At 38.3% G+C, this 14,976-nt stretch overlaps 1 protein-coding gene and 1 long non-coding RNA gene across 5 annotated transcripts in view; one reads left to right on the forward strand and one right to left on the reverse strand.

Annotated features, from left to right (window-relative positions):
* LOC306988569 lies at positions 1-8,118 on the forward strand. Of its 4 annotated transcripts, XR_013795442.1 has the most exons (4): positions 1,321-1,461; positions 4,560-4,707; positions 6,077-6,122; positions 6,719-8,118. It is a non-coding gene; the product is annotated as an uncharacterized lncRNA (long non-coding RNA). The 4 variants fall into 4 exon arrangements; XR_013795440.1 differs by lacking the exons at positions 1,321-1,461; positions 6,077-6,122 and adding an exon at positions 1-140; XR_013795441.1 differs by lacking the exon at positions 6,077-6,122 and having other exon boundaries at positions 1,312-1,456.
* Positions 7,865-14,976, reverse strand: part of pex6 (peroxisomal biogenesis factor 6) — a 21,613-nt gene continuing 14,501 nt past the window's right edge. Inside the window, exons 12-17 of the mRNA XM_079593625.1 lie at positions 13,637-13,698; positions 13,443-13,551; positions 10,396-10,512; positions 10,239-10,316; positions 10,020-10,159; positions 7,865-9,033 (exon numbers count right to left, since the gene is read on the reverse strand). Of these exons, the coding sequence (XP_079449751.1) occupies positions 8,897-9,033; positions 10,020-10,159; positions 10,239-10,316; positions 10,396-10,512; positions 13,443-13,551; positions 13,637-13,698 (643 nt within the window). The 3' untranslated portion in view covers positions 7,865-8,896. The remainder of the gene's footprint in view (positions 9,034-10,019; positions 10,160-10,238; positions 10,317-10,395; positions 10,513-13,442; positions 13,552-13,636; positions 13,699-14,976) is intronic.

The following is a 14,976-nucleotide window of genomic DNA, read 5'->3' on the forward strand; positions in this document are numbered from 1 at the left end:
GCACCTCCTATTGTCCCGCAGATTTGTTTTTTCCATCCTGGTTGAACTTTCTAGCGTGACACTAATAAGTCCATTAGCATCATATATGTGGCTTAGCAGGGCGCGGGGGGCATAGCCTAACAAATGTGTGGAGTCAATTGGTAAGAAACACTTTCTGCTTTTCATAGGACATTTTCAAGCATTTTTAAGTTAAGATGCTGATCAAAATGATCAACTTTTTGAGTTTGATTGATTGATTGTGATACGTTTAAGATGATACTGTATTAGTTTGTTGTTCTTCGATTGTTTGAAATGCTGTTCAGGATTTTTTAGTTCTAGTCTTCAAAACTTTCAGAAATTTCGGATGTAGGTCATATTTATCAGAAGTGTTTTGGCCTAGTATATTCTGCTACATTTAATAGTACACTTAGAAACATTTGACAAGAAAATACTAAGTTTTTCTGACATTTAATTCAATGTTACTTGCTGGTTCTTTGTAATTCTTTGTCAAATTTACTAGCAATTTCTGAGTGAAAATTGGGTAACACTTTATTTTAAGTCGACGTATTACATGTTCTTACATCTACATCTTACATCTACTATTAAAGTAATGTAAATTAGCCATAATTACAAGTAACTAACCCTAAACCAAACCCAAACCGCTACTCAATAGTAAGTACGTGTAGTTAACTCATATTACTCAGTGCTCATTTAAGTACTACGACACCTTAAAATAAAGTGTAAATGAAAATTGATTTTACACCAAAGTGTCTCTTAGATATTTGGTATAGAGAAGCGTAGTCTCTTTGTAGTGGCCAGACAAATGAAGGCCCACATTTCCATACTAGAAACATCTTAATCATTGAAACTCAAGCTAAAAGTCGAGATATTGTGAATACATATTATTTGGATGTGAAATCTCAACAGTCGATGTTTGTGTGGACACAATGTGAAAAGACTTGCTACTAAAAGATAAACGGACCAGTACAAGGACGAATCAAATGGAGTAACATCTGCTTTTGTGACGGCTTGATGAAGCCGCTAATTTGGTTGGCAAAAAAAACGGAAAACAAAATGGATGACTAAACGTTGTCATCTGGATTTCCTGAAGGAGAAATATTGCCGTAGCATCAGACAATCTCCTGAGAGAGAGAATTGGATGAGGGGGAAAGAGGAAAACAAGGCCGTAAAGCAAACAATGTTGCTCTCGCCACATTTAACACGAGCCCCTGTGCGGGACACAACAATGGCTTCAGCGAGGCCGTAGCGCATCTACACGTTGCTAGATCTCTCTTTGGCCTGTTGGCTCGTGCTCGGCCAGCAGAAGTCCGAACAATTGAAGTTTGATATTTTCCATTGAGCTCAGCAGTCAGACGTGCGAGACGTGTATATAAAAGCTGGAGCGGGGATGCTGCCGGCCTCCATCTGAAGGGAAGCTGGAGCGGTGGCTATGGAGCTTCGGTGAGGAGTGTTACTGGTGAGGTACTGTTCTGCTGTTCGCTGGGAGCGCTACTCCTCCACCAAGCTTTATGCTCACAAAAGATACGGAAGGATCGGTTTAGTCTGTTCTGGAGCTTCAGAAAACGAGAAGGACCGGATTGTGGCTCAATTAGAAATGGCTTGTTTTGTTTTCCGCGTTGATTTTGCTGTGAAATATTTAATACACTAACACGTCAATGGTGGGAACGTATAGAACATTGTAAGGGATTGGGGTTTGATATCTGAGGAACATTGTAAGGGATTGGGGTTTGATATCTGGAGAACATTGTAAGGGATTGGGGTTTGATATCTGGGGAACATTGTAAGGGATTGGGGTTTGATATCTGGGGAACATTGTAAGGGATTGGAGTTTGATATCTGAGGAACATTATAAGGGATTGGGGTTTGATATCTGGGGAACATTGTAAGAGATTGGGGTTTGATATCTGGGGAACATTGTAAGGGATTGGGGTTTGATATCTGAGGAACATTGTAAGGGATTGGGTTTGATATCTGGGGAACATTGTAAGGGATTGGAGTTTGATATCTGGGGAACATTGTAAGGGATTGGGGTTTGATATTTGGGGAACATTGTAAGAGATTGGGGTTTGATATCTGGGGAACATTGTAAGAGATTGGAGTTTGATATCTGGGGAACATTGTAAGAGATTGGGGTTTGATATCTGAGGAACATTGTAAGGGATTGGGGTTTGATATTTGGGGAACATTGTAAGAGATTGGGGTTTGATATCTGGGGAACATTGTAAGAGATTGGGGTTTGATATCTGGGGAACATTGTAAGAGATTGGGGTTTGATATCTGAGGAACATTGTAAGGGATTGGGGTTTGATATCTGGGGAACATTGTAAGGGATTGGGGTTTGATATCTGGGGAACATTGTAAAGGATTGGGGTTTGATATCTGGGGAACATTGTAAGAGATTGGGGTTTGATATCTGAGGAACATTGTAAGGGATTGAGGTTTGATATCTGGGGAACATTGTAAGGGATTGGGGTTTGATATCTGAGGAACATTGTAAGGGATTGGGGTTTGATATCTGGGGAACATTGTAAGGGATTGGGGTTTGATATCTGGGGAACATTGTAAGAGATTGGGGTTTGATATCTGGGGAACATTGTAAGGGATTGGGGTTTGATATCTGGGGAACATTGTAAGGGATTGGGGTTTGATATCTGAGGAACATTGTAAGGGATTGGGGTTTGATATCTGAGGAACATTGTAAGGGATTGGGGTTTGATATCTGGGGAACATTGTAAGGGATTGGGGTTTGATATCTGGGGAACATTGTGAGGGATTGGGGTTTGATGTCTGGGGAACTTTGTAAGGGATTGGGGTTTGATATTTGGGGAACATTGTAAGGGATTGGGGTTTGATATCTGGGGAACATTGTGAGGGATTGGGGTTTGATATCTGGGGAAATCCGCAGGGCTTTCTGATTGGATGCAGATCTGGTTATATGTTACCAAGTCAAGTCTGTAGTTGTGTTTCCAAAAGGTGTAATGTTCCATCTCTCCGTGGAGATCTCGAATACCTGTAGATGAGCTATCCTGGACGCTGACATGTTTGCTTCATGGGTTCCGGAAATGTTTTTAGAGCCAATCACCTGAGCTGTAGATGTCATGTGACATTTAATTGGGGGGGGGGGGGGGGGGGGGTATGTTTGATGCTCTTAGCCAAAAATCACTGGAGATTGAGAAACATCTACAATAAGCAGATTTTATGGTCATTTTTTTTGGTTACTATACTAAAAAATATATTCTGTCAGAAACATGGCAACTTCTGAATTGCTGACAATGAAAAAATAGGCTTTTTATGGCCACATAATTGTGTATTTATAGCATCTACCAGCAAGCAAACTAAACCTTTACTCTTGCTTTCTAAAGTGTAACTTTACAGAAAGGTTGTTTGTTAACATGAACTAACAGTGAACAGGTGTAATTTTATCAATTAACACTAAGATGAATAAATAACAAATGTAGAGCTCGTTGTTAGTTAATCCATTAATCAATGGATTAATGTTAAAAAATGGGACCTTATTGTACAGTGTTATCAACTTTATTACTTTTTAACATTGCAGAATTAGTTGTGATAAGGGGAATCTTGAAACACTTGAATGTGATCAGTGTATTATGAGAGTCAATGCTGTTTAAATTCCTTGCGTTGATACACAAACGCTGCAGTCGTTCAGCATGCTGGATGAGATATCAATAATCTTTGTTTGGTGTAGTGGTATTGCGTTGAGTGCAGTCTCAGGGCTCGTCTTAGACTAAACATGCCTCATGAGACAATGATTTAGAGCCGCTCGTGCGACTGGACAGAGACGAGTCGACCGTGAACAGGGGTTTGAGCCCTTAATGCTCCTCGAAACTAAATATATACATGGTAGCACTTTACAATAAGGTTCATTAGTTAACTTTTCTTAATGCTTTCTTCCTAAATATAGTCTGCTGCTTCATATAGCATATTCTCATCAGCTCTGAAAACTCAAGAGAATTTGCTTTTAACTTCCACATTAGTAGTACACTCTAAGACAAGTCCATAATAAATAGGGCCCAATGGACTGGTAATATACAGGATTTTTCACAGGTGTTTTATCCGTATTTTGAATTGCGTTGCGTTTTATGGTCGATGGAAATGTCTGTAATCTTAACGGATAATATCCTGGGGGGAAAATTACAGTTTTTCCTATGGATTTTTGTTTTCTTGTGGTGTACTTCTCAAGTCAATGCATTTTTGAAACACTGTTTGAGTCAAAAAAACGAAAAAAATAAAAAATCTTAATTTTGACAGAAGCCATATTGCAGATGCGGTTTGAATGTTCACACAATCAGATGTGTTTTACAATATTAAACCTCATTAGCCATTGCATTGAAGTCATGTATACAGAGCTTTATAGACAAACTGCTTTACAATGGAAATCAGAGTAAGCGTCACTAAATACAGTTTCAAGAATCAGTTGTTTTTTATTAAGTACTAGTATAACAAAGCAGATCCTAGACATCGGTCAGTGAAGTGCTACAATAGTTGTAGTTCCAGCTTGAGTTGGACATGTTGGACTCACAGTTTCTGCTGTTTCCCAGGTTTCCCAAGGGGACGCTACTGAGAAGCTGGCTCACCAAGTCCCGCCCCAGACTGCTGCTGCTCATCGCCGGCTTGAAGAGGCCTCAGGTCACACTCATGCGCAGGAAAAGGATGAAGCGCACGAAAGTAGCAAAGGCCACGTAAGCGGTAAATATGGTTATTGTTGCAGTCAGTGACCTCTCAAACTCAAACAATTCCTCCTCTGAAATTAACTCACTGTATAGTGTACTGTGCATCATGCAATTGTAAAGTAATAAGCCCACAGAAAGAGGAATAAGAGGGCATAACAGGCCGACACTAAAAACTATTACTACGCCTTTTCAACCTATATGTGACCCTGGACCACAAAACAGTCTCATGGGTAAATTTTTTTACATTGATATTTATACATAATCTGAAAGCTGAATAAATAATCTTTCCATTGATGTGTGGTTTGTTAGGATAGGACAATATTTGGTCGAGATACAACTATTGAAAATCTGGAATCTGAGGCAAAAAAATGTAAATATTGAGAAAATCTCCTTTAAAGTTGTGCATTTATGTTCACGATTGTGCTGCATTCACTCACAAAAATACATGTTTTATATATTTACGGTAGGACATTTACTAAATATCTTCATGGAACATGATCTTAATATCCTAATGATTTCTGTCATAAAAGAAAAATCGACAAATTTGACCCATACAATGTTCTGTTGGCTATTGCCATGTCACTGGTTTTGTGGTGCAGGGCCACATATTTAGTATAAATGACCAGGTAAAGTCCATGAATAGGGTTTAGTTTGAAGTCCCATCACTTGTGTAAGAGGCATAAGATTCAAATGTTCGTACACAACATGGGTGCGATCACTTTTACTGTTGTTCAACAAATATTCACGGTCAAAGTCACTCATTTCGATAGGAAACCATGCAGGAATTAAGCGTGCCGGTGAAAGATTTCCCAACGCAAGATTTGCTGCTTTGACCAACATAAAGCGGTTTGGTTTGAAAGTGACGTTTTTTCCACATTATTTCTCTAATGTGACCACACCTTTAGAGTATGTTTACACGACCACCATGTACTAAAAACGGAAAAGTTTTTCTTAACCGTTTTCCGCATACATATGACGTTATCAAAACGCTTTGGCATGTATTATTCATGCCAGGCCAGTAGGTGGCGACGTCACATTGTAAAGAAACACTACGCACAGACTGAACACAAATTCACCTTTTTGTACAATAACAATTTTTGAGACATTAAAACATTTTTAAATAAAGTTTGCGTTTTCAGGCCCCCAAAACGCCGTTGTCAGGTAAATGAACGGGCAAAACGCATACAAAGTTTTACGTTTATAGTAGAAAAAGGTGTCGTGTAAACAGCCAGCTAAATTCACATTCCATTCAGAGTGTTGAAAAGCTATTTTTAATGACCAAACCTTGATGTTTAGCTGTGTCCTGTATCTTGCATGTAACCCTTGTACCAAATTATTTCCCCCCCATTAAACAAAATGGAATATTCCAAAAATGTGACCCCCAGGAAGTGACATCATTTGGAACCTTTCTACAGCATGGCAGGAAAACAAGTAAATCAGTTGATTTTCTCCATTTTTTACAAGAAATTGTATTGTTGGCAGCATTTAATAAGCTCAAGCATTCAACCCTGTTACCAAAATTATACACTCTAAAAAATGCTGGGTTGTTTCAACCCAAATTTGGGTCAAATATGGACAAACCCAGCCGTTGGGTTACATTTTTTAATTAAAAATGTTAAACCAACGGTTGGGTTTATCCATATTTGACCCAAATTTGGGTTAAAACAACCCAGCATTTTTTAAAAGTGCAATTTTACCAAATAACCTCTTTAATATATGGAAAAAAAATGATTTCCCCCAATTACTTCAAACCAGCAGTTGTCAAAAACGGCTACATGTGGTTAATTTATGATTTTATATATATATATTATCATAAATCTGACCCAAATTTTGGTAACAGGGTTACAACATTTGCAAATTTCTTCTAAAATAAACAGTTGCTGAGTTTGCTCTCCTGGGGTTGATGATCACCGCTGGTGTGCATCTGTTTCGTACCCTATTCATGGAAGTGCTACCAAAATATAGGAGGAGGAGCTTGTCCGCCTGTTTCCCGGCAGACATCTTACATGCGTTCCCTTGTGTTGCAGAACCTGCAGTCGTATGCCACACTTCAGTTGAGTCCCTGACGCCGAGAGACGCTCGGCCTGCTGTCGGCATGAACGCAGATCAAGACACAGACAAACCCTCGTACCCGTCTCCACCAAACACACGAACTAAACGCCGAAGCAGAAGCGCTTCAGAGTTTGCTGTGGAAATGAGGGATCTTCCACAGAGAAGCAGACCCCCAGACTAACATCTGGAGCCTCACACTGACATTTGTTCATCTTTCTCTCAAATACACATCTGTCATGCCTCAGTACATACACTTGTGTGACGGTACATTATTGCTATTGCTCTTTTAAGTGCCTTTGGTTGACAGTGCTTTCCTTTCCTGTGTTCTCTGGTCAGGATTTCAGGGATTTTTATTTTTCAATTCCTAATGATGTGTGTGTGGGTGGAAAAATAAGAAAATAGACAGAAAAATGTATAATTGCCAGCTAGTAATTGCCAATTAGCTAGTAACTAGCACACCGGTGGGTTTATCGCCCTGTGGAGCCCGTCAGACAGTCCGTTACTGTGTCCCGAAGGAGGAAAATCATCCATTTCAATGTCAATATCCAATGAAGAAGAAGAAGAGAAATTATTAAATTAATCATTTTGAGCCCCTACTGTCATTTAACACACAAAAAACATGAGAAAATGCATTAAAAAAACATGATTGAATTTTTTTTATTTAAAAGTTTCAAGCAGCTCTTTAATTGATGTGACTAATTGGTTGTTACTAAAGACATCCACATCATTTTATTTTTAAATGATCATTTTAATTCAAACCTGCACTTGTTAGGTGAATTTCATGAAGCATGTCCAGTATCGCTCATAAATCACCTCAAAATCAGAAGAAAAAAATAGGAAATTACATTTGGCAGGTTTTTTTTAACACTGTGACATTATTTTCATGACAATTAGGCACATTTTACAAAAAAAAACTAAAACTTATTACAATAATTACAAAGATTCTCATTACAATAGTACAGCAATACATATCATCCTGCCCGAGCGCATTTATAAACACTAAATCAACTATAAAGTAAAACCGTTAACATTTTAAGCTAAATATAATTGATTAATTATTTAATACATATTTTATGAATTATATTTAAATTATAAATGACATTTTTTCCTTCTGATTTGGGAGTGAAATGAGATTTCTTGAGGGTTTTCATCAGATTCACTGATTCTACAGCAACAACGAGTCGAAATATATGCTTGCACAGTTTGAAATTTTCACAATTCATTTATCTTTTGAACAATTGTGTCTTCTGTGTTCATATTGTCTTCTATCTTGAGCTACTATGTCAAAGCAGACACGTAGATTTGTTTGAAGAATCACATGTTTACTTTCAGCTTTCTTTTTAGTAATTCTTTGAATAAACATGGCAACACTTTATATTAAGTCGTTCAATTGTCCTTTGTTATTAAGTAGTAATTACATATTTATGAAACAAGAAAATGTAAACCTTATTCTTATTAACATTTCTAAAAATATATATACAGACATAAATCACTGTTATCAGCTCTTAACATTTGCATAGCAAATTAATTGATTATTACTTAAATGATCAAAAACTAAGCACTTAATATAAAGTGTGACCAATGCGTGTTTAAATCAAGAGGAAGATTCAAGTAATTTTTCTATTTTATTTTTTATGAAAAACACAAATTAGGTGCCGTTCATCGCAAACACGAGCGCACACCGTCTAGCTAAACGGTTTCTCTTGAGTTGTGGTTATTGCAGTGCTAGTCATAAATGATATTTAATCTCATCTCCTAGCATGGAGTCACTGGCCTTCTGATTCTGCATTTTTCAGCCTGACTGATTTCCGTTCAAGCATTAAGTCTGAAACCCATTAAGGAAGATGTAAAGAAATCCTGCGGGATCGGAAAGTGAACGTGAGCAGCTTCCACTTACTACATATTTTATGCTCTTCTTTGGTTTTCTCTAGAGATTATTTCAACTGTGTCCTAACCAGACAAGTAACGTTCAAAATGTATGTGCACATTTAAGCTGAAAGTGCAACATGACACAATCCCAGCCAATCAGAAGACATCTGATGTTTAATATACGATCATACGCACCAACGAGAGTAGCGTTATCACGTCAGGTCTGGTTAGGACACGTGCACAGCTCTCAGGTTCAGCAGTTTCCACCAGAGGAATGATTTGAGTTATTTTGAGTTGAATTTCTGCTGGATGAGTTTGTATCTGTTGAGCTGCTGTTCGGAGACGGACGGCTGAAGGCCTGACAGAGCCCGTCTGAAGTCTTCTGAACACAGAGTCAGAGCGCCGGCCTCCGAATCCACACCTGCACCGCAGACAGAGATGAAGAAAGATGAGGGAAAGTAGGCCAGACATTGAGAACGAACGGCCAGAAACATCCTTTACTCAAGTAGAGTAGAGTAACACTTGGCAGACACTTTTCAGGTACACATACTCCAGCATTACTGTGGTATTATATCTCAGCATACGTGCGTAGAGTTTGTTTCTGGCTCAGAGAGAGAACCTGGAATGTGAACACATGGGTTTCAAGCATAAAATGTAATGTTTTCATTTCTTCTTGGTGTAAAAATATTATCCTCGAAACTTGACAAATAAAGATCTCAGCCGTAGAACTGTCAAATGCACAGACACTGTATTGATAGTTGTTTCTTAATTTACTGCATTTATATTTGCACTGGCGTGAACATTTTTGACATGTTAAGTCTGTCACGGATTCATGCTCCAGAGTTTTGTCAAAAATGTACATTAATATTATCCTTATCTACTCCCGAAACCTGGCTGAACATCACCAACATGTTGTGCAGGTCCTTCAACGCCATGACAGAAGACCAGACTGAACCGAAGAATCACACAGGGAACTGGAATCCCCGATCCATTTGCTGAACCAGTTAAAACTCTCCGACAACCCTTTCTTCCTCATTCAGGATTTTTTGATGAATAGAAAGTTTTAAAAGAACAGTATTTATTTGATATATTTAACAGTATAAATGTCTTTACGGTCACTTTTGATCAACTTAATGCATCCTTGCTGAATAAAAGTATTAATTTCTTTCTTTAATAAATCTTACACCAAACTATTGTTTCCACAAAAATATGAAATGAAAATGGAAACCCTGCATATAATGACTGACAACCAAACGCTGCTAATTGCTGTGAGGATCTGATGTTTGCATTTTCATCAAACATTTGCCATTTAGTTTGACATGGTTCGTCACCCCTACATAATATACTCAAAAAAGCCATTTCATCCTTCATTTGTTAATTTTTCCACATTTGTTGCTTGTCACATACCTTCAGTGATGAGTGAAATCTTCCTCTTGATAGCGCACATCATGGCGTCCGAGCAGAGCGCGTAGAGATCGGCTCCGGTCAGCTGAGGAGGGCAGGACTCCACGACCTCCGACAGACACACGCCGGGGTCCACTTCAAACCTCCGGGCAGAAAGCAGAGTCACATCACATCACACACTGGAGCACTGAGAGAGAGAGGGACGTCGTGACACACACTCACTTGCGTAAGATTGCCTTCAGAACCTGCAGCTGCGACTCTCTGTCTTCATTCACACCAACATACACCAACTTATCAAACCTGAAAAAGGGCAAATTGCTAGAATTCATGCATTTCATTCAAGACAACAACTGAAGAGCTGTTCTCTGAGTCCGTTTACCTGCCGGGCCTGAGCAATGATTGGTCCAGCAGATCAGGGCGATTAGTTGCTCCGATCACAAAGACGTCTCCGGACGAATGAAGACCATCCAGCTCTGCTAAAAGCTGCGACACAACCCTAGAGACACAAGGGACAAAACTGGGCTTATTATGATGCAACAAGCCGTCCTGTAGCTCAAACTGTAGATCATGGCTCTAGCATCGCCAAGAAGATCATGGGTTCGGTTCCCAGGGAAATCAAAAGCTGATAGAACAAGAAGCAAGAATGCAATACGAGTCCCTTTGGTTAAAAGTGTCTGCCAATGAAACAATCCTTTAACCAATACAACTGAAGCTTCTTGATTCACGACACTAAAGCAAAAACTAACACGCTATTGGACACACTCCTTATTTACAAATATATATATATATATATATATATTAATCAAAAACTTAAGAAACTACATTGTAAAAATTAATCATGGGTCTTTTAATTTTCATTAAGAAAAATATTTTATTAAGAAAAATGTGGTTCAGTGTCGTATACAGTGTTTCAAATATTGAGAACATTTCACTAATAAAACCAAGAGATAATTTTTTTTTTTTTTAAAGGAAACGTGTATTAATACTCTGAAGCTGTTGCTTTGATCATTTAGGAATAACTTTGCTAGTGGTATACAGTCTTTTAACTACGCAATTTAGCTCAAAGTCAAATATAAACAGGTAATTTCCTGTCACTCCAATTCACACACTCTTGAGAGTCAACTTAAAATAAAAAAGCATATTTCACAAAAAAAATATTAATTCATTGTGTCATAGACTAATTAATTTGGGGGATTGTACACGATTTATTCAGGTAGATTACATGAAAGAAATTCAGCCTTAAAAACGACGAATATAATGTGTAATATTGTTACCATAATTTTTTTTAGTAAGTATAACATAATTTTTTTTACAGTGTATATTTTCTCAACTTTCCTCAAGTTTCTTAAGTCAACATTGCATCTAGTGGTGGTGGACAGTTAACTTTGTTGCTGTACTTGTAATTTGACTTGTTCTCAAACTGTTATAAATTGAGCAAACCTTTCCAGGTTTCCTAATCCTCAATATGACCACATAACAAATTAATAACTCCAACCGCTGTATATATATATAGTTGTATAATCATGGAAAGCTATTTTTAATGTATAGCAAATCTCGTCACAAGATGTAAACTATATTATCGCACAGCTCTATATAAAGTTTAATATACAAGTATATCCATCAATACATACAGTGTACTCACATAAAGTAATCTTGATTACATAATGTGAACTATATTATCAGCCAGCTCTTTATATAAAATTGGATATATAAGTATCATGTATGTAATGTAGTAAACTCCCGTAGGGCGATATATATACAGTGTTTCAAAATCTCGAAAATGACCCGGAGAAGGTTGTAATGCCAAAGAAGGCGGAGCCTCAGAGCCACACCCACCTACCGCATCACTGCCGCGGACCAATGACAGTTCGAAGGAGCAAACTTTATGGAAAGTTCCTTTAGTAAGCGGTTACACACTCCCGAATCTAACTTTTCAAAATGAGGTTACACCAGTTCTTGAAGTATATCGGGGCCTTATTAATTAGACAGCATTCTCATACCCAAGTACTGCTAATACAGAAGAACTACCGTATTTTGCGGACTATAAGTCACACTTTTTTTCATTGTTTGGCTGGTCCTGCGACTTGTAGTCAGGTGCGACTTATATATCAAAATTAATTCATACTGACTGAGATGAACCAAGAGAAAACATTACCGTCTACAGCCGCGAGAGGGCGCTCTAGTTAGCGGAGTTGATCCGAAGCGACACAGAGGAAGAACTCAATGTATTCAGTGTTGAGGAATGAGATCGGGAGCTTGGTGAACTTGCTTACCGGTAACTTGTTGGACTCGCTGGCTAATGTTAGTTTAGCCTATTCAGCCTCACAGGTATATGTTCTTTATGCTATTGTGCAGCTGAATAACTGTTAATGTGTTACGCTAACACACCGGACACCTTCAGCCTGTTGTTCTGTGTGCTGTTGTGTCTCTGAATAACTGTTAATGTGATACGCTAACACACCGGACACTATTCAGCTGTTGTTCTGTGTGCTATTGTGGAGCTGAATAACTGTTAATGTGTTACGCTAACACACCGGACACTATTCAGCTGTTGTTCTGTGTGCTGTTGTGGAGCTGAATAACTGTTAATGTGTTACGCTAACACACAGGACACTATTCAGCTGTTGTTCTGTGTGCTGTTGTGTCGCTGAATAACTGTTAATGTGTTACGCTAACACACCGGACACCTTCAGCCTGTTGTTCTGTGTGCTGTTGTGTCTCTGAATAACTGTTAATGTGTTACGCTAACACACCGGACACTATTCAGCTGTTGTTCTGTGTGCTATTGTGGAGCTGAATAACTGTTAATGTGTTACGCTAACACACCGGACACCTTCAGCCTGTTGTTCTGTGTGCTGTTGTGGAGCTGAATAACTGTTAATGTGTTACGCTAACACACCAGACACTATTCAGCTGTTGTTCTGTGTGCTGTTGTGCAGCTGAATAACTGTTAATGTGTTACGCTAACACACCGGACACTATTCAGCTGTTGTTCTGTGTGCTGTTGTGCAGCTGAATAACTGTTAATGTGTTACGCTAACACACAGGACACTATTCAGCTGTTGTTCTGTGTGCTGTTGTGTCGCTGAATAACTGTTAATGTGTTACGCTAACACACCGGACACTATTCAGTTGTTGTTCTGTGTGCTGTTGTGCAGCTGAATAACTGTTAATGTGTTACGCTAACACACCGGACACCTTCAGCCTGTTGTTCTTTATGCTGTTGTGGAGCTGAATAACTTGCCTTTCCAGATTAAATGTCTGTTCTTGGTCTTGGATTTTGTGAAATAAATGTCTAAATAACTTATTTATTATGCGACTTATAGTCCAGTGCGACTTATTGTCCGGAAAATACGGTAGTGTTGTTATTTTTTTAAGTTTAGCAGCAACAATCTGCACATGTGGTGTAAGCGTTGCGATGCTGACCTGTCCATCACCCCTCCTGAGTCTCCACTGTGGCCTCTATTAGGAGCCAAAGAGTCCAGCTCATCGAAGAAGATAATACAGGGAGCCGCAGTTCTGGCCTTACTGAACACTGACGGAGACAGAGGGAGACAGTGACAAGATCAACACCATAAATATAGTGGAAACCAGTAACTAGATGATCTAGCTTCTCTTACCCTCTCGAATGTTCTCTTCACTCTGACCGACGTACATGTTAATGAGTTCAGGACCCTTCACACTGAAAACAAACAACAGACAATTTTGGCTATCAATTGGAAATTTTTCTAAATTATACCGGTTTCACGGCACAGTATATGACGGTATTTATTTTTTCAAGCATTACTGGGTGTTAACCACATGCAGTAGATTGACTTAGACTGCCCTATTTTACTGTCATGAGAGAATATTGTAGAAAACATCCACACTAGTATTAATACAGATTTGCAGTGTTCACAAAGAGGCGCTAGCAGGAGCGGCAGAAATCTGGTTCATAAACACGGCTTTATCAGGAAAGAGATTCAACTAAGGCGAGACCCTACAGGTGAATAGGGTAAAGTTTTTAACTAGCAGATATCACCATGAAACTTTCCCAGTAGATTACCTGCATTAAGATGAGAAATAAATGTATTACAAGTTTTCTGTAATTTAATGTTTAAATATGTAAATTAGGCAATATCTAATTAAATATGTGCTAATTTGCATATATTTAAAAAAAATTAAATCTGAGTATTGGATAAAGCCAGGTTAAATATTTTTTTTCATTGTGTTCACATATTATATGGGAAAAAAATGACAGAGGGATTTATGGATATCTACTTTTGTTATCCTGTAAATCAGAATATACTGTTAATAGCCTTAAAAAATAGATTTTCGCCATGTTTTTTGGAATAAAATTTTAGATAAATCAGGCTATGAATAATATATTTACAAATCCCTCAGTAAATGTCTTCATGATATAACTAGGCACAAGACTGGAAGGTTTGGTGTATATCGGTGCGACTGAAGTGGAGATTTCGGACTTGGAGAATGAGAAAAAAACTCATTTTGAGAAAACTGGCTTTAAAGATTTATCATCAGCCAATGAGATTGCGCATTCAGCCCTTTTACTTTCACGATTGGCTGCTGATAAAAAGGAATTGACCATATTTGGATCGACAGCATTGCACAGGAGAGAGAGAGATGTCCAGCGGTGTGTGTGATGACAGGAGCAGACAGAGATCGCGGATTTATAACGACAACTTTTGATGAATTTAGGAGAAATCTACAGACGCAAACAGATAAAGTGTAGAAAAATAAAGACCTAAATGTGTATTTCTGACTTTTTTTTTCACCACAAGTATGAAAGAAGACATGTTATTGAAGACAAATATCCCAAAATCTCAAAATTGACCAGTGAAAAAACCCCGATGTTTTTGCCTGCCGTGTCTCGCCTTAAAATAACAAAAACTTTTCTAAAGACAGTCCGTCTCCTTCAAAGATACACTCATATAAAAACACCCGCGCCGTGTTTTGACTT

Source organism: Phoxinus phoxinus (genome assembly GCF_949152265.1).
Source record: "Phoxinus phoxinus genome assembly, chromosome: 20".
Lineage (NCBI taxonomy): Eukaryota > Metazoa > Chordata > Actinopteri > Cypriniformes > Leuciscidae > Phoxinus > Phoxinus phoxinus.